The 19013-nt window shown below is 37.9% G+C and overlaps 1 protein-coding gene across 1 annotated transcript; it reads right to left on the bottom strand.

Moving 5' to 3' along the window:
- Window positions 1-8676: 8676 nt before the first annotated feature.
- fbxw5 (F-box and WD repeat domain containing 5) lies at window positions 8677-18351 on the bottom strand. Its single transcript, XM_042509797.2, has 10 exons — window positions 18222-18351; window positions 15882-16077; window positions 15589-15746; window positions 14799-14982; window positions 14488-14636; window positions 14045-14362; window positions 12720-12903; window positions 12448-12595; window positions 11940-12152; window positions 8677-10521 (listed from the first exon to the last, which is right to left on the bottom strand). Exons 2-10 carry the CDS (start codon window positions 16066-16068, stop codon window positions 10236-10238), a joined length of 1827 nt encoding a protein of 608 aa, XP_042365731.1. The 5' UTR covers window positions 16069-16077; window positions 18222-18351; the 3' UTR covers window positions 8677-10235.
- Between the last annotated feature and the right edge of the window lie 662 nt (window positions 18352-19013).

The raw sequence follows: 19013 nt of genomic DNA, 5'->3' as shown, positions 1-19013 counted from the left end.
AAAAATGTCAAAATTTGACATGTCCCAAAAACAGCTGAAAACACCTCAAAACAGCATAAAATAGCTGCTTAGACACGCCATAGCATTTAAACGTGCAAATACGGCCAAAAACAACAGAATATAGAAGGTCGAAAAAATGACCAAAGAAGCAAGGCTATAGTATGGCAAAAATGTCAAAATTTGACATGTCCCAAAAACAGCTTAAAATGCCTCAAACAGCATAAAATAACGTGCTGGGACACGCCATAGCATTTAAACGTGCAAAAACGGCCCAAAACACCATAATATAGAAGGTCGAAAAAAATGACCAAAAAAGCAAGGCTATAGTATGGCAAAAATATCAAAATTTGACATGTCCCAAAAACAGTTGAAAACACCTTAAAACAGCATAAAATAACGTACTAAGAAATGCCATAGCATTTAAACATGCAAATATGGCCAAAAACACCATAATATAGATTGTCGAACAAATGACCAAAGAAGCAAGGCTATAGTATGGCAAAAATGTCAAAATTTGACATGTCCCAAAAACAGCTGAAAATGCCTCAAAACAGCATAAAATAACATGCTAAGACATACCATAGCATTTAAATGTGCAAATATGGCCAAAAACACCATAATATAGATTGTCGAACAAATGACCAAAGAAGCAAGGCTATAGTATGGCAAAAATGTCAAAATTTGACATGTCCCAAAAACAGCTGAAAACAACTCAAAACAAAATGAAATAGCATACTTAAACAAGCCATAGCATTTAAACGATGCAAAACGGCCCAAAAACATCATAATATAGAAGGTCGAAAAAATGACCAAAGAAGCAAGGCTATAGTATGGCAAAAATGTCAAAATTTGACATGTCCCAAAAACAGCTTAAAATGCCTCAAACAGCATAAAATAACGTGCTGGGACACGCCATAGCATTTAAACGTGCAAAAACGGCCCAAAACACCATAATATAGAAGGTCGAAAAAAATGACCAAAAAAGCAAGGCTATAGTATGGCAAAAATATCAAAATTTGACATGTCCCAAAAACAGTTGAAAACACCTTAAAACAGCATAAAATAACGTACTAAGAAATGCCATAGCATTTAAACATGCAAATATGGCCAAAAACACCATAATATAGATTGTCGAACAAATGACCAAAAAAGCAAGGCTATAGTATGGCAAAAATTTCAAAATTTGACATGTCCCAAAAACAGCTGAAAACACCTCAAAACAAAATGAAATAGCGTGCTTAGACACGCCATAGCATTTAAACGTGCAAAAACGGCCCAAAACATCATAATATAGAAGGTCGAAAAAATGACCAAAGAAGCAAGGCTATAGTATGGCAAAAATGTCAAAATTTGACATGTCCCAAAAACAGCTGAAAACACCTCAAAACAAAATGAAATAGCGTGCTTAGACACGCCATAGCATTTAAACGTGCAAAAACGGCCCAAAACATCATAATATAGAAGGTCGAAAAAATGACCAAAGAAGCAAGGCTATAGTATGGCAAAAATGTCAAAATTTGACATGTCCCAAAAACAGCTGAAAACACCTCAAAACAGCATAAAATAATGTGCTTAGAAATGCCATAGCATTTAAACATGCAAATATGGCCAAAACACCATAATATAGAAGGTCGAAAAAATGACCAAAGAAGCAAGGCTATAGTATGGCCAAAATGTCAAAATTTGACATGTCCCAAAAACAGCTGAAAATGCCTCAAACAGCATAAAATAACGTGCTGGGACACGCCATAGCATTTAAACGCTCAAAAACGGCCCAAAACACCATAATATAGAATGTCGAACAAATGACCAAAAAAGCAAGGCTATAGTATGGCAAAAATGTCAAAATTTGACATGTCCCAAAAACAGCTGAAAACACCTCAAAACAAAATGAAATAGCGTGCTTAGACACGCCATAGCATTTAAACGTGCAAAAAACGGCCCAAAACACCATAATATAGAAGGTCGAAAAAATGACCAAAGAAGCAAGGCTATAGTATGGCAAAAATGTCAAAATTTGACATGTCCCAAAAACAGCTGAAAACACCTCAAAACAAAATGAAATAGCGTGCTTAGACACGCTATAGCATTTAAACATGCAAAAAACGGACCAAAACACCATAATATAGATTGTCGAACAAATGACCAAAAAAGCAAGGCTATAGTATGGCAAAAATGTCAAAATTTGACATGTCCCAAAAACAGCTGAAAACACCTCAAAACAGCATGAAATAACGTGCTTAGAAATGCCATAGCATTTAAACATGCAAATATGGCCCAAAACACCATAATATAGAATGTCGAACAAATGACCAAAGAAGCAAGGCTATAGTATGGCAAAAATGTCAAAATTTGACATGTCCCAAAAACAGCTGAAAACACCTCAAAACAAAATGAAATAGCGTGCTTAGACACGCCATAGCATTTAAACGTGCAAAAACGGCCCAAAACATCATAATATAGAAGGTCGAAAAAATGACCAAAGAAGCAAGGCTATAGTATGGCAAAAATGTCAAAATTTGACATGTCCCAAAAACAGCTGAAAATGCCTCAAAACAGCATAAAATAACATGCTAAGACATACCATAGCATTTAAATGTGCAAATATGGCCAAAAACACCATAATATAGATTGTCGAACAAATGACCAAAGAAGCAAGGCTATAGTATGGCAAAAATGTCAAAATTTGACATGTCCCAAAAACAGCTGAAAACACCTCAAAACAGCATAAAATAATGTGCTTAGATACGCTATAGCATTTAAACGTGCAAAAACGGCCCAAAACACCATAATATAGAAGGTCGAAAAAATGACCAAAGAAGCAAGGCTATAGTATGGCCAAAATGTCAAAATTTGACATGTCCCAAAAACAGTTGAAAACACCTCAAAACAGCATAAAATAACGTGCTGGGAAATGCCATAGCATTTAAACATGCAAATATGACCAAAAACACCATCATATAGATTGTCGAAAAAATGACCAAAGAAGCAAGGCTATAGTATGGCAAAAATGTCAAAATTTGACATGTCCCAAAAACAGCTGAAAACACCTCAAAACAAAATGAAATAGCGTGCTTAGACACGCCATAGCATTTAAACGTGCAAAAACGGCCCAAAACACCATAATATAGAAGGTCGAAAAAATGACCAAAGAAGCAAGGCTATAGTATGGCAAAAATGTCAAAATTTGACATGTCCCAAAAACAGCTGAAAACACCTCAAAACAAAATGAAATAGCGTGCTTAGACACGCTATAGCATTTAAACGTGCAAAAAACGGACCAAAACACCATAATATAGAAGGTCGAAAAAATGACCAAAGAAGCAAGGCTATAGTATGGCAAAAATGTCAAAATTTGACATGTCCCAAAAACAGCTGAAAACACCTCAAAACAAAATGAAATAGCGTGCTTAGACACGCTATAGCATTTAAACGTGCAAAAACGGCCCAAAACATCATAATATAGAAGGTCGAAAAAATGACCAAAGAAGCAAGGCTATAGTATGGCAAAAATGTCAAAATTTGACATGTCCCAAAAACAGCTGAAAACACCTCAAAACAGCATAAAATAATGTGCTTAGACACGCTATAGCATTTAAACGTGCAAAAACGGCCCAAAACACCATAATATAGAAGGTCGAAAAAATGACCAAAGAAGCAAGGCTATAGTATGGCCAAAATGTCAAAATTTGACATGTCCCAAAAACAGCTGAAAATGCCTCAAAACAGCATAAAATAACATGCTAAGACATACCATAGCATTTAAATGTGCAAATATGGTCAAAAACATCATAATATAGAATGTCGAACAAATGACCAAAAAAGCAAGGCTATAGTATGGCAAAAATGTCAAGATTGGACATGTCCCAAAAACAGCTAAAAACACCTCAAAACAGCATAAAATAACGTGCTGGGCATAGCATTTAAACGTTCAAAAACGGCCCAAAACATCATAATATAGAATGTCGAACAAATGACCAAAAAAGCAAGGCTATAGTATGGCAAAAATGTCAAGATTGGACATGTCCCAAAAACAAGTAAAAACACCTCAAAAGAGCATAAAATGACGTACTAAAAAACACCATAGCATTTAAATGTGCAAATATGGCCCAAAACATCATAATATAGAAGGTCGAAAAAAATGACCAAAGAAGCAAGGCTATAGTATGGCAAAAATGTCAAAATTTGACATGTCCCAAAAACAGCTGAAAACACCTCAAAACAAAATGAAATAGCGTGCTTAGACACGCTATAGCATTTAAACGTTCAAAAAACGGCCCAAAACACCATAATATAGAAGGTCGAAAAAATGACCAAAGAAGCAAGGCTATAGTATGGCAAAAATGTCAAAATTTGACATGTCCCAAAAACAGCTGAAAACACCTCAAAACAGCATAAAATGACGTACTAAAAAACACCATAGCATTTAAATGTGCAAAAACAGCTCAAAACACCATAATATAAAATGTCGAAAAAAATTACCAAAAAAGCAAGGCTATAGTATGGCAAAAATGTCAAGAATGGACATGCCCCAAAAACAGCTGACAACACCTCAAAACTGCATAAAATAACGCACTAAGAAATGCCATAGCATCTAAATGTACAAATATGGCCAAAAACATCATAATATAGATTGTCGAAAAAAATGACCAAAACAGCAAGGCAAGCAAAAATGTAAATGACATTTCCAAAAAAAAAGATTTTTCGTCATATTATACTTTGCAGTTTTTGGCCCTTTTTTCAACATGCTATGCTAAGGTGCTTCTCTTGGGCTATAATAAGCGTTTTTCAGCCATTTTTGGGACATGTCAAAATTTGAAATTTTTAATAATAATAATAATAATAATAATAATAATAATAATAATAATAATAATAATAATAATAATAATAATAATAATAATAATACATTTTATTCATAAGCGCCTTTCTCAGCACTCAAGGACATTTTCTAAGATAAAACAACAGATAAAAGCTACACACAGTATAAAATGGAGCAATGCAATTACACAGAGTAAGCAATCTTGAACAGGTGAGTTTTGAGTCTGGATTTGAAGAGAAGAAGAGAGTCTGAGTTTTGGATGTCCGGTGGGAGTGAGTTCCAGAGTTCGGGAGCAGAGCGGCTGGAGGGGAGGATCTAAGGGAGCGGGAGGAGATGGCGATGTGGAGGAGATCTGACAGATAAGGAGGGGCGAGGTTGTAGATGGCCTTGAATGCGCTCACCATACTATAGTATGCATTTACTTATTTGCCTTTTTTTGGCCCTTTTTTCAACATGCTATTCAATGGCGCGTCTCGATGAGCTATAATAAGTGGTTTTCAGCCATTTTTGGGACATGTCAAAATTGAGATTTTTCGCCATACTATAGTATGCGTTTTTTGCCCATTTTTTCAACATGCTATATTATGACTTTTTTGGCCTTCTTTGGCCCTTTTTCAGAATTCTATATTATGGCGCGTCCCTGCAAGGTATGATAAGCGCTTTTCAGCCATTTTTTGGACATTTCAAAAATTGCGATTTTTAGCCATACTACGCAGTTTTATGCCATTTTTCCACATGCTATATTATGATGTTTTTGGCGTTTTTTGGCCCTTTTTTCAACATGCTATAAAATGGCTCAACTCTATGAGCTATAATAAGTGGTTTTCAGTCATTTTTTGGAAATATCAAAATTTGATATTTTTCACCATACTATGGTATGCGGTTTTAGGGGCATTTATTCGACATGCTGTATTATGACGTTCTTAGCCTTTTTTGGCCCGTTTTTCAACATGCTATACAATGCCGTGTCACTGTGAGCGATAATAAGCAGTTTTTAGCCATTCTTTCGTTATCTTATATTATGAAGTTTTTGGCTGTTGTTTCTTCATACTACATCTCACCAAAACGTCATAATGTGGCATGTCGTAAAAATCATTATACTTTAATATGTTGTCAAAAATTTCACAAAAATGTCATATTATAGCATGTTGTCAAAGATCTCACAAACACTCATACTATAGCCAACATCAAAAAACTCACTAAAATATCATACTATAGCATGTCGCCAAGAATCAGGCCAAAACGTCACAGTATGCATTTTGTCAAACATCATGCCAGAACGTCATAATATAGCATGTCGTCAAAGATATCGCCAAAAAATCATACCAAGGGCTTCTCCTCTACCGAGCCTTCTTCTGGCCAATGTCCAGTCGCAGTAGAATAAAGTAGATGAGACGCTATAAAGGCTCACTCAGCAACGGTGGATCAGAGACTGCTTTGCGCACACCTTCACAGAAACACGGTTAAACCCCTAATATCTCGAATCAAGCTGTTGCACTTGATGGACTGACCTTGTGGAGACCATTTGGATACGAGACTCTGATGCAAATTCAAAAAATTCACTGCAAGAATTGAATGACGCCACCAGCAGCAACATGCCCAAGGAAAGAGATGGAATTTTGACACTAATCGCGGGTATCCACCTTGAAACTGTGGTGACATTGCTTAGGAGGATCATTGTCACAGGTCAAATATATCCCAAGAACCAGATCATCCTTTGATGTGTTTTAAAATTTCCCCTGTAGGAAAACAAAGGCGACCTAATGTAGTTCTCTGATACTTTCCAAATTTTTCAGCTACAGAGTGAAGAGACATGTCAGTGACTGAAAATGTCACTGGTTGCAGATGAAAACCACATCTGTGCCAAATAACAGGAAACCACAGGGTCAGTAAACAATATGCTTCATGAAAGTAAATACGAAACTGCTGACATGAAGTGTTGAATCTTACATGTCAGAAACATCGATACAAGTCGATTAAAGAAGAGAAATGCAGAAACTGAAAATCACAGGTTTGTTCACACATCTGCATATGCAAATGAAGGGATAGCAGGTTCCAAAAAGATGAGAAAAACTCTATCATCTCCTGTAAGTTTCACTTTTAGTTGCGAGGTTATCTTTCATATACAGACCTCATGGATTACATGTTTGTTTTCATGCATTTACTGTCTCACAGTTCTGCTAGTGAGGCAGTTCTCAAACAGAAGTAATCACAAAACCTGAAAAAATAAAACTCGAACTACCAGCACTGCAAGACACTACCTCTATTCTACTGAACTGACCTATTAAGTGGTAACCTCTGACGTAAACCACTGCATTACAACCATTTTGACTTTTCAGCTTCAAATTAATTTAGCAGATATTCACCACAAGGACCATATTTCTAGAAAATGTAACACCACTGCCTTTCTGATAAAAACCAGATGACAATGCAAAATGAAACTGTTGCAATGAAATGACAATGTTGCTGCATCAATAGCTTCAAGTGTTGCGTGTTAAACACAATGAAGGCCACAGTTCAGTTTTGTAAGGTCTACCACACTGCCACACTAAAACACATTTCCGGGGGGGGAGGGGGGCATACTAGTGGGGGAGGTAGCTGTTACTTTCTGTTTAAAAACAATTATTTTAGGTTTCTAAAGGCTGAATTATTTCCTTCATGAAAGCCCATTGTCTTCTTTGGTCTGTGGACTTTGTAAATTCCACAAGTGAATAATGAGTGTTCAAGGTCTGATGAAAATCTAACAAATAAAATACATCTTTGGATTTTGAAAAACGAGAGGTTTCGAAGTCTGATACAGTACCCTAACTTATTAGATTTCATTGCAATGACAGGGCTCAATGTTGTTTATTTTTTCCATTATCCAAATGTATTGCCAAAAGTAAATTATTTCTTGCTACTATAGGGTATCTACAGTTACCAGACACTTCAATTTAATGCTTTTAAGAACTTTTCAAGATATTTTTTAACCAAATTTAAAAGTGATTTTTGCACAGATTTCCTTTTTCTTTTTCAAGCATTTTATTTAAGTATAAAGGATAACTATTAGTGAGTTTTGGGCAACAGGTAAGTGTGATTTTAAAGTAAAAGACAGCAGAAGAGGTAGGTTTGAAGATTTTTAACATCAGAAATGTGACTTTCACACATAAGAGCTTAACACATTTTGACCAAAAAAATCTCATAATGGATAAGTAAATCTCGACATCCATGGCAATTAAGACCTCACCGATTCAAATATAAGTCGATTAAATTTACTTCTAAGGCCAGATAGTCATAAAATTTAATTTAAGACATTTTAAGACTTAAAAGAACCTGCAACAGCCTAGAAACGCCCGCTGCTGCTTTAGCTCTTAAACTTTGTAAAGAGCTGCACATGCACAGTATCAATCGAGAAATCGTGGAAATGGTAGTGGGAAAAGACAGAGATGAGAAGGAAGTGTGATGGCTCTCTCTTTAGATATTTTCATTATCAGCTCAGCATTCAGCAATGTGTTTAATATTTTTTTACCACGTGCCTGACTGGGCAAATGAGTTGCTAGATTTTCTAGCCTAACATGGCATTTTACTTGCCCCATTAACCCCCCAGACAATCCTAATTGTTGAGCCCTGTATGGAGAAAAGAAGTAAGAGATTACTATTGATCACCACAAATCATTACTATCATCATTACTATTAAGTGTGTTTACTGTAGGTAGTCAATAGTAACCCTGGAGTTTCCATTACAAACTGTGGTGACCCATTCATACCAGTGTCAAACAGACAAAAGTAACAATAGCTTTGCAAGCATTCAGAACCTTTCCTCAAAAACAGACATTTTCCAGTAGAAAAGAACGCACGTGATATATATAATTTGACACTTTTGCAGACTTCTAGCCTTTCAAGGCATGCTTTTTATTTCAGGGGAGTATGAAAATGACAGAGGACAGGAAACATGATTAACAAGGTGGAGCTGCAGAAAGAGTAACAGATAAGAAATTTGTTAAAGGGAACCAGGGAGAAAGTTCATGACTTGTTACACACATTTTAAAACATGAAAAATATTGTTCAGTTGGTGGTTCAGTTGGTAGCTGATGCACTGACTAATTCACACAGGGTTTTTTTCTGAATATTTGTCATGCAAATGCAACCAGTTTAGTTCGGTAAGGTAGCGAGGCAACCCACAATAATGATTAAAATGGTTTTCATAATCATCGCCTTCAGGAGGGAATCTCCATGGAAATATAAATATCTACCAGGTAAAGTACCTGAACGTTGTGCTGGTTAAACACCAACTGAAAGACAGCATCAAGGTTCTTTTCATGCGATTTACTTTTCGTTTTGTTTTTGTCTATCAGTGACACACAAACATATAAAGACTGTTGGGGCTAAAAAAAAACATAAAACACAGATGTTTTGATCAGACTTTTGAGTAGAGGCAGCAGGAGGTTTACTCCACTTTTTTTACGATTTTTAATTATTTTTTTTAAAGGAGACATCATCGTCTTCTGAGATTCATCTTGATGTGTCAGGGTCTTTTAACAAAATGAAAGGGTACACTTTTGTGCTACAAATGAATAAAAGTGTTTAAATAAATTTCTACATCATATAGGCCCAAATAACAATAAACTACACAAACAACTTCTTTTTTTTTTTACAGTCATGCTTCAAGCTAACTGTTCCTCAGCAACTCTTCTAGATTAAATTACTCAATATTTCTACTTTGAATAGAATAATGATCTGGGGCACAAATACAAAAGGATGGGACATTAACTAAAAAACCAAGGCAGTCTGCAATAAATGCAGCTAAATGTTGTCTTCCCTTTTGGTTTTAAAATAATTTATAATTCTCTGAAAACAGGATTTCTAAGGGGCTTTATACTCATGATATCAATTGGACATTAAAAAGAAAAGACATTTCTTAAGTAATTCTCAGTTACAGCACTTTGTTTTTTGATGAGCAGGACCGCGATCATTAGGTGCTGTCTCTGCAAGACATTTACATACATTTACACCTCAGGTCCAAGAGTCCTGACCTGTTCAGACATTACAGATAAAAAACAGACAAACATCATCTCCTGGGTAACATGTTTAGGCGTCTGTCTTGTGCATTTAGGTGTCAGCTCTACACTATCTCTACCTGTGAGAACACATCACTCCCGCCATCAGCACAACAGAGTCTGTGGTGATTTCTGTCCTGTGCTGGTGCAACAGCGCTCTCTTGTGTCCTAACCTTAAGTCTCATCACGTCCTGTCTCCTGTTAGCTGAAGACACCGAGGCCTGCTGTGTGTCGCAACAGCGTGAGCTCAAGCAAAACCACTGACTGTAACCACCCTGTACACATACATGGAGTGTGTATATATATATATATTGACACAACAGAGGAAAAAGATCAAACTTTCCTCTCCCCACCCCCCTGAAAGTGTTTTCCAACCTGACTCATGGTTTTCCATTCACACTGCTGGAAGACGTAGAGTTCTTGCTGCGGCTCAGCCAGGACGACAGCAGGCCGCGGGGCCTAGGCGGCCGGGCGGGGGCCTGCGCCAGGCGGACCATGCGTGGTGAGCGCCACACCTTAATGGTAGAGTCATCGCTGGCTGACAGCAGCAGCTCCTGGTCAGCGGGGCTGAACGCCACTGAGTTCACCACATCGTCATGCGCAAGCCGTGCCAGACAGATGTTGTAGTGGCGGTCCCAGATGTAGCCGTGCTTGTCCTCTGCTCCACTACGAGCAGGAGAGTGGGAACACAAGTTAGTGAAGCTATGAAAGTGAAATTATTTTAATATTGTTGTCAAATGATTTGCATCAGTGTGTTCATAAAGGATACCCACCAATTTTAATGGACAAAACTTTTCAATGACTTAATAACTGACATAATTTTAAAAAAGTCTTTCCTTCCTACTTACCTGTCTTTTTTCAAAAATATTAGATTTAAACTCTTTTCAAGTATAATTTCAGCAAGCTGGCATACATGGAAGGAGAGACAGAATGCAGGGAGAAAATGAAGAAACGTACGTAATGGTTAACAAACATCACACATCCACGAATATTAGATCTTTGTTACATCAACAAAAAAAAAAATTGCCATCATGTTACATTGTGTGGAAGGTTATCCACAGATGATTACTGAATATCATGATATTTCGTTTCCAGGCTCAGAAAATGAGTTTGTGAAGTGGGAACACTATTACAAGTAAGGCTGCGACAAACAATTACCTTTGTTAGCGATTATCCTGATTATTATCGCTACGATAATTTTGCTAGAATAATTTATTAGTAATAATCTAAAAAATAGAAAACTGAAAAATGCCCACAAAAGGTACCCAGAAGCCCAAATTAATATCTTTTCTTAACTTTTCTTAACGTATTCATATTGACAAACAAATAAGACAAAGAAAAACAGCAAGTTTGTGAAGCTGGTTTTCAAAACATATCTTATTGCGATTATTTTGTTATTTTCTAATTAAAAAAATAAAAATAAAAATTTAACATTGAAAAACATCAAAATGATTGTAGTGTGACACAAAGATGCTTTCTATAGTCTGTAAAGCATGATGTGTCAGCCAGATGTTTTAGATTAAAATGGCATTTTGACAAACATTTCACCTTCAACAAACATTGCACCTCCTCCGATTTGAATGTTGCTGTAGACCATATTGCAATCTCCATAAAATTTGGATTAATCATCCAGCCGTAATTCCCATCCAATAGTTTTCTGTTTTGTTTCTAAACCAAAACTCACATTTCACGAAGCAAGTTTATCTCGTACTTCTTGTAACTGCAGGTGCTTTCCGAGCCACACTATATAAATTACCCAAGTTGTTCCTGTGATGATTGCAGCTTCCATTGTTCTCACATCCTACAGATATATATCATTTTAAAACAGTGTGACCAGTCACGGGTCGACGCGAAAGCAGCTAACTATGCTAAAAATAACAGACATCATTTAAAAACAGGAGCATTGTGACGCTTCCGTCTGCACAATAAGCCACTGCGGAACACGAGCGGTGACATATTTACCACCACTGTAGAATCACTTTCCTTATTAAACACAACCGCTTCATGACAAAACACAAGCACATAAATGGGGGTGTGAAAGGTACATCTATTCTTGGGAAATAAGACGCTGTTTGGTCACCCACCTGGCAACAAAGTCTCTGCTGACATCCAGGAAGATGAAGAAGCACTCGTCATTAGGTGTGAAGGCTCGATGAGCGCGCAGGCTCCTTCTCTCCTCCCTCAAACTCTTCAGATCGATGACATGCAGGTCGATCTCCTCGGCAATGGGAGGAGGAGACATGGGGTCAGAGATTACACACCCGGCTGGCCACGCCCGGCTGTTCACATAAAGGTACCTGATTGATAAAAAGGAGTAATTTAAGAGTCATAATGGCATATGTTATCTTGATTTTAAGTTGTTTTTAAGAATTTTTAGGTTCTCAAAATACAGTGAAAATATTGTGTAATACAACACTGCATGGCCAAAAGTATGTTGACACCCAAAACACTAGATCCGTGTATGATAGCCGAACTTCTAGACCATAGGTATATCGTAATATGAGATAGTACACACAAGTATGTGGACTGGGCAGTACATATGGGCCTGTTTGCTATATTGAAGCATATTGTATCTATACATCATTTACATACCTGTGGTCTGGAGAAAGGCCCATACCAATGATGTGTCCATGGATATCAATAACATGGTCTAGGGAATCAAAAAACTCATCAGAACTTCGCTCTTCCCCGAGTACAGGACCACAAGTGGTCATCTGGTCAGGTTTGATTCGTTTAATACCTGGAAAGAAAAAAAGACGGCTACCGCATGAGGGGAGACGTCTGACAGCATTATGTGGGATTTTTTCTCATGGAGACTTTCATGGGTGCGTTTAATTATATCTGCAGCTTGGAAACGATCTTACCTATCTGGTGAGGGGAGTATGTAAGGCTGCCGGTGGTGAAGAGTAAGTAAGTTTTGTCCTCTCCCTCCCCAGGCACAGAGGGCTCGATTAGGCTGGAATCAGGGGCCTTTGTGTGGGCTCTGCCCATCATCTTAGCCACGTGGGTCTCAATCGCCAACTCCATATGCCCTACATTTTTACGACTCTAACAGGAAGGAAGATAACCACAGAAAGGAGGCGGACTAAATACAGATATTTCTTCAACAAGATGATCAAAATGCCTAGAGTCTTTTTTATTTATAAACATTTGTTTGCTGTGGTACAAAAATACGGCAGAAACAACAACTGCATATGAAAAAACACAACAAAGAAAAACGCTGGCTCTTACACAAAGGAGGAAAAGTTACACATAATACATCACATAAGTTATAAGGTATTTGCATATGACACAGTTAACATGTTTGACCCTTAACCATTCACTCTAATTTCTCAATCAGACTAACGATAAATTGCCAGATTTTCTGATGCAGTGAATCTAGTTCTCTCAAGGTATAATATATTTCCTAATCCCTTCAGCCATGCATCAAACTTTGGAAACTTCTCTGATTTCCAGACTGAGCAGCAGTTTTCTGCCTTACAGTGTGAACAGAGAGATGACCCGAGCTTCATACCTATCCTTCACTCTAATCACCCCAAATATCGCCATTAGAGGGGGAAACGTCTTCTTTTAAAAAATGGCAAAAAAAATCTAATACATGACCCCATAAAGTTTGCAACTCATGACAGTGGAAGAATTCATCTTTGAACATTTCACGCAGATGGGTGAAGTATCTTTGAATCTTTGTACAACTTTGAGTTGTATCAAATGAGACATAGCACTTTAAGTGATTGGTTTAAACAATCAAGAGACTATCTACAGCAGCATGGTGAGGTGCTTCTGCTTTCTGCTCGTGCAGCGGGACATAAGCCCTTAAAAAGTGTTGCAATTGTAGAAAAAAGGAAATAAAAATATGCAGTTCAGAAATGAAATGTTTGTTGCAGGTGCTACAAATGGGCGAGGTGATCATTAATAAAGAAGTCTCAAAGAGAGATGATACCTTTCTCACCAAGTTGTGAAGACAGTGTCCTCCAGACCTGGTCCAAACGCATAATTTGAGTATATAGGAGAGTCTAGGTATATTTTAGGGCCTGTCAGTATGGATAACATCTAACACCAAACATTTAAGGGTTTATGGTATTATTCCAGAGTATTTCTTTGTTAGCCTTCATGGTTTATTAAAGAGTGCAGAAGACATTTGTAAGAAAGGTGACTAATCTGTAGCAATGCCTTAAGTTTTTCAGCTCACCTGTAAAATGTGCTCCAGCCCTGAGATGGTGGGCTGAGGAAGGCGGCACGTAGGAAGCCTTGCTTCCTGGCCCCCCTCCTCTTCCTCCTCCTCTTCCTCACTGCCAGAGGTTCCCAGGTCAAAGAGGAGGGGCTGGTGCTGTTCCTGCTGCTGCCCTTTCAGCCTCCGAGCCTGGGACTGAGCCTCATAGTCCAGCAGCAAGTCCGGGTTGTCATGACGACGGCAGTGGGCCACCATCACTGTGCGGATGGTGCTGGCGTTGACGTTCTGAATCTTGAAAAGGCGCTTGACTACATTGACGTTCTCTGATTCAACATCCTGCCAAAGAAATGAAAAGGAGGAGAAGGAAAGACATTGTTAAGGATGTTTTTTTTTGTTTGTGTCAATCAATAAGCGTTGACAATTTTGACTGACATGTCTTTCAGGCTGTAACTGGTTCTCACCTGGAAAGCTTTATTGAGCCAGAGCACAGAGCAGGACGTCATATTTCCGATCCAGTGCAGGTTCCCAGAGATCAGGTGGGTCTCATTCAGCCAGCAGCCGAACACATCGTACGGCTTGTTCCTTACACGGGACAGCAGCGTGTAATTCTCTAAAGTGTGTGAAGACATTGCGAGAATGGGAGAGTTAGAAACACACACACACACACACTCTTTGTGAGGGAAAGACTCCAACATGAATAATTGTAAACATCATAAGTAACATCAACAGGAAATTGTCACTGTTGTGTGATTTTTTTTTTTTTGGCTCCTACCAAGACTGATGACCGCAATTTCCCCAGACGAGGAGTGGTGTGGGCCCAGGTAAACACCAGACACGAGCAGCAGGGTGTCATCAGCATTGAACTGGGAGAACTGGGTGTAACCCCAGTTAAACTGCCGCATGCTGGAGCTGTGCACCAGCGAGATATTACCATCTGACCGCTCCGTGTCCCATAGCTGCACACAAGAAGCAAGGGGACAGGTTTGGAAAGGAATGACAGAATGGTACGGAGGACGACAGCAACTGGTGGTTACACATTTTGAGATCAGAGAAGAAAAATAAATGCTGAATAACAAACAAAAAACAAAAGAAGATTTCTTTATCTGGCAGTGTATGGTGTATAGGTGTCAGTAATGTTGCACTTTTGAAAGTTAGGACTCAAAGTCTCATTGCTGTGAGAACAGCTCCAAAATTTTAAGCATCTCTGAAGAACCAAACAACATCCAGGCTCACGTTAGAATCTCCTACCAATCTAGATAATGCAGAAATAAGAACACAGATATTTCAGGAGAGTTTCTTTATCTGTTATCTCAGCAGGCATAACTGTGGTATGATTGGCACTGTGCTGAGAAGCTGTTTATTATTTTTAGGTTCACCTGTTGGAGCTTGCTTTGGCCCTTAGGTGTGTACTTGAGAGCAAGACTACCAGTAAACCAGAGAAGTGAACAGCCCCGCAGTTTGATACATAACCAAACTCTGAATATAATCAGTTGTCACACTGGCAGAAAGTAAGAAAATGAGATCTGGGATAAATGTACAATCAATAATCTTTTAATCGCTACCTTAACGGTGCAGTCTTTGGAGCAGGAGGAGAAGCGGTGACCCCTGTGAGAGAAAGCCAGGTGGAGGACTTGGTCTGTGTGTTCTCTCAGTGTCTGGACCTCCACACAGGGGATGCAGTCAAACAGACGCCTGAACTCCCTGTACCACGACACCGCCGCTGCACAAAGTGAAGGTCAGGAGTTTTTTTAAAGCTGCCACTGATCTAAATATCTTTACACAAAGCTGTTATCATTACCTTACTATTGTTGTGAAACTGACTTTGATTTCTTCTGTTAAACATATGATATTTTACCTGGGTGTCGGGGTACAGAGCGTGGTATGCGGTAGTAGCTGTAGAACAGCTCCCTCCATAGGAACTCATCTCTGGAGACAGCCAGCCACTGTCTGCACGTCAGACCAGCTCTCAGCACGGCATCATGCGGCAGACGCAGGAAGATCTCCAACACCAGGCTGTCCGGCAGAGCTGGGCCACACTCCATCCTAACATCCTGAGTACACACAAAGATATAATGGATACTCGTGCTGCGTGATATGAATGAAAATATGAAATAAGGTTGTTGGATATTGTGTTAAAGATACTCCTTGTGATAAACAGATATAAAAGTGTACCTCAGTCCTTCTCTCTTCTGCTTTTATTATACTGCTAAAATACACAATTTTTTTTATTAAAAAATAAACTGAACTCTGAACTGAACAAAAAGGGTACTGTTAAAAAAAAATACAACATTATTCACATTTTAAAGTGCAGTTTTCTACTGATGCTTTCTTTCAACTAACTAAAAGTGGGTGCACTATGGCAACTGTGCATGACGCTTTTATCGAGCAAGCTGACATCATGATGATGATACAAGAAAGAAAAAAAACAAATATTTTATGCTGTCTTAAATCAGTTTATGTGTGTTATGATATGTTATGTGAAATAAACTTCAAGTCTTAAACATACAGTTTCACCTTTTTTCTCCTTAATGAGCTTTAGGGTTGTAAAAACATCTATTCTGTAACGGTTTGTTACAACTTTTTATTGAAGCTATGTGATATGAAAAAGCCCAAACATTTTTTTTAGGTGTAAATAGTTGATACTCTTGACTCTATCAGTATTATTCATCTGATATTTTTCTTTATTTATTTATTTGGATCCTTGTGTGCGCCAGCATAAGCACTGGCTACTCTTCCTGGTCCACACATATATTTATACACAATTAAAACAATACCGCAGATAAACGAAACAAAACAAAACAAAACAGCTCATCTTGCTGGTTTAACATTGACTGCAAAAAAGACACAAAATTGTCATCCTATTAATAAATAGTAAGCCAAACACAGACTTCAAATTCATTTCGAGCAGACTCCACTCAGATCTTCATACAAATAAATATCAATTTTAATAAACACAAATCCTAGTCTGTCTAATGCCAATTTTAAGATGCTAAGGTACATACTAGGGCTGCAGTTGTCTTAATAAAATGTTAAAAATAGAGACATTGTTCATGGAAAGATTACACATTCTAGCTAGGGACACATATTCTAGTTTAGAAGAAAAAACTAAAATTAATCATAGTGTTTTGATCACTGTATCCATAATTGTTTCAATTGTAGTCAAATACAGATGTGGACACATAGACTCCATGACCTGAACCTATATCTGATTAGTCATTAAATACTTGTCTCCAGTGATTTGAGAAGGCATGTAAGTTATTGGTTTTACAAAATGTACAAAGAAAGATGGCATATTCTAGCAAATAAGATACAGAAGAAAAATCCTAAGATGAGTCATATTATGTCTCCCTCTGCATCCATTAATAACTTGAAGCCCCACCTTTCACGGCACTAATTTGAGGCTGACAGCTGTTACCATTCACAGACAGCACTGAGCTGTGTTCAGGTCTCCTCCTGTCAGAGCAGCTCATTAAACTAAACTAACATCATGATGTTTGGCATGTCAGTGTATCCAGAAGCACTACTGCATAACGGCCACTGAGCTGAGAGGCTCTACATTTTTCTCTGAGCTGTCAAAGAAAAGGGCAGAATAAAGGAGTGGTTCATGGTATATGTACAAAAGTAGAGTCACTGCTGGAACTGAGCCATGCTAGCGTGGCATTTCTTCAACTAAAGACTAAAATAAGCGAATAACACAATAGAAACCACACGAATTAACTTTACAACAAATACTAAGGGCGATATCTAACTAAGTGAATTAATAAAGCTGATCTCTAATGAAAAAAACGGTCGTGTGAAGATGACCTAACATGGACATTTTTGTCGCTCTGCGTTAAACTCACAAGTTACTGTGTTTACACTAAAAACAAACTGTCAAGCCTTCCTGCTGACCCACGACACATTAACTACCGAAACATCTGATAACGAGCAGACGTTTTTGTGTATTAGTTTAAGCAAAATCCGTTAACAGCTAAATTTAAAGCAATGCTAACCATGAATGTCTTTTAAGCTAACGTTAAGCTAGCTAACTTGTTACCGAACCAGCTAGCTGTTAGCCGACATTTGTTTTCAACTTTTAGCTACGGCATTCATTTCTGACAACAAGCGGCGACTTTTATAAACGACTGCTTTCGTTGCAGGAGTTAAACAGCTTGGATCAGGCAGCCTAAAGTTGTTGATATAAACTGTGACCCACCTGCTGGATCAAAGTATGTTGGAGAGAAATTCAAACGGTTGGCTAGCGCTAAGGGCTAGCCACAGAAAAATGACAACAATCCTCGAGCCGACAAGACCCGACCAACAGATAACAGAGCCGTCGCTCCAACAAGACCAACTCAATCTACTCTGTATTGATTGATTCGGATAGGTTTTGTCATTATTAGCCAGCTTTTCTTTTTCTTTCTTTTTTCTTTTCTTTTCTTTTCTTTTCTTTTCTTTTCTTTTCTGTCTTTTCTTTAATCAGAATCCAGTTTATTGCCAAGTGGGTTTTCACATGCAAGGCAATTTATTCGGTGTTTTGGTGCAAAGACCATAAGTAACATGGAATAGAAAAAATACAATAAACATATATACTTTTTAAAAATGCCATTTAAAAATAGATACAGTGTCACTGTTTAAAACGACTGGGATGTACAAAAATAGCCTATATTCTAAGGGATATGCAAAGGTTCACAATACTAAAAGTCCAGTGTGCAGGATTGATGGGTATATATTGGCATAAATCGAATATGAATAACAATGTTTTTTAGTGCATAACCAGCTTAAAATAAAACCTGTTGTATTTTCATTACCTTAGAATGAGCCCTTATATCTACATAGGGAGCAGGCCCTCGTCTACGAAGATTGCCATGTTGCGCCGCCATGTTTCTACAGTAGCCCAGAAACCAAACACTGGTTCTGGAGAAGGCCATTCACATGTCTACCACTGTAGCTCGCAGCTCCTCCACGACAAACACTGATTTTTAATGTGAAACTGCTTTATTTGGGC

Source organism: Plectropomus leopardus, chromosome 20, assembly GCF_026936395.1.
Source record: "Plectropomus leopardus strain MGB_pleo_1.0 chromosome 20, ASM2693639v1, whole genome shotgun sequence".
In the NCBI taxonomy this organism is placed as follows: domain Eukaryota; kingdom Metazoa; phylum Chordata; class Actinopteri; order Perciformes; family Serranidae; genus Plectropomus; species Plectropomus leopardus.
The sequence above is the reverse complement of the archived record's forward strand: the minus strand, read 5'-3'. Positions and strand labels throughout refer to the sequence as shown.

Coding starts and splice junctions, on each gene's coding strand:
- fbxw5 (XM_042509797.2), bottom strand. CDS start 16,068: ATGGAGTGTGGCCCAGCTCTGCCGGACAGCCTGGTGTTGGAGATCTTC. Junction 12,904..14,044: donor GGCTGGAGCACATTTTACAG/GTGAGCTGAAAA, acceptor CCTTCCTGTTAG/AGTCGTAAAAATGTAGGGCA. Junction 10,522..11,939: donor AGCAGAGACTTTGTTGCCAG/GTGGGTGACCAA, acceptor TCCTGCTCGTAG/TGGAGCAGAGGACAAGCACG.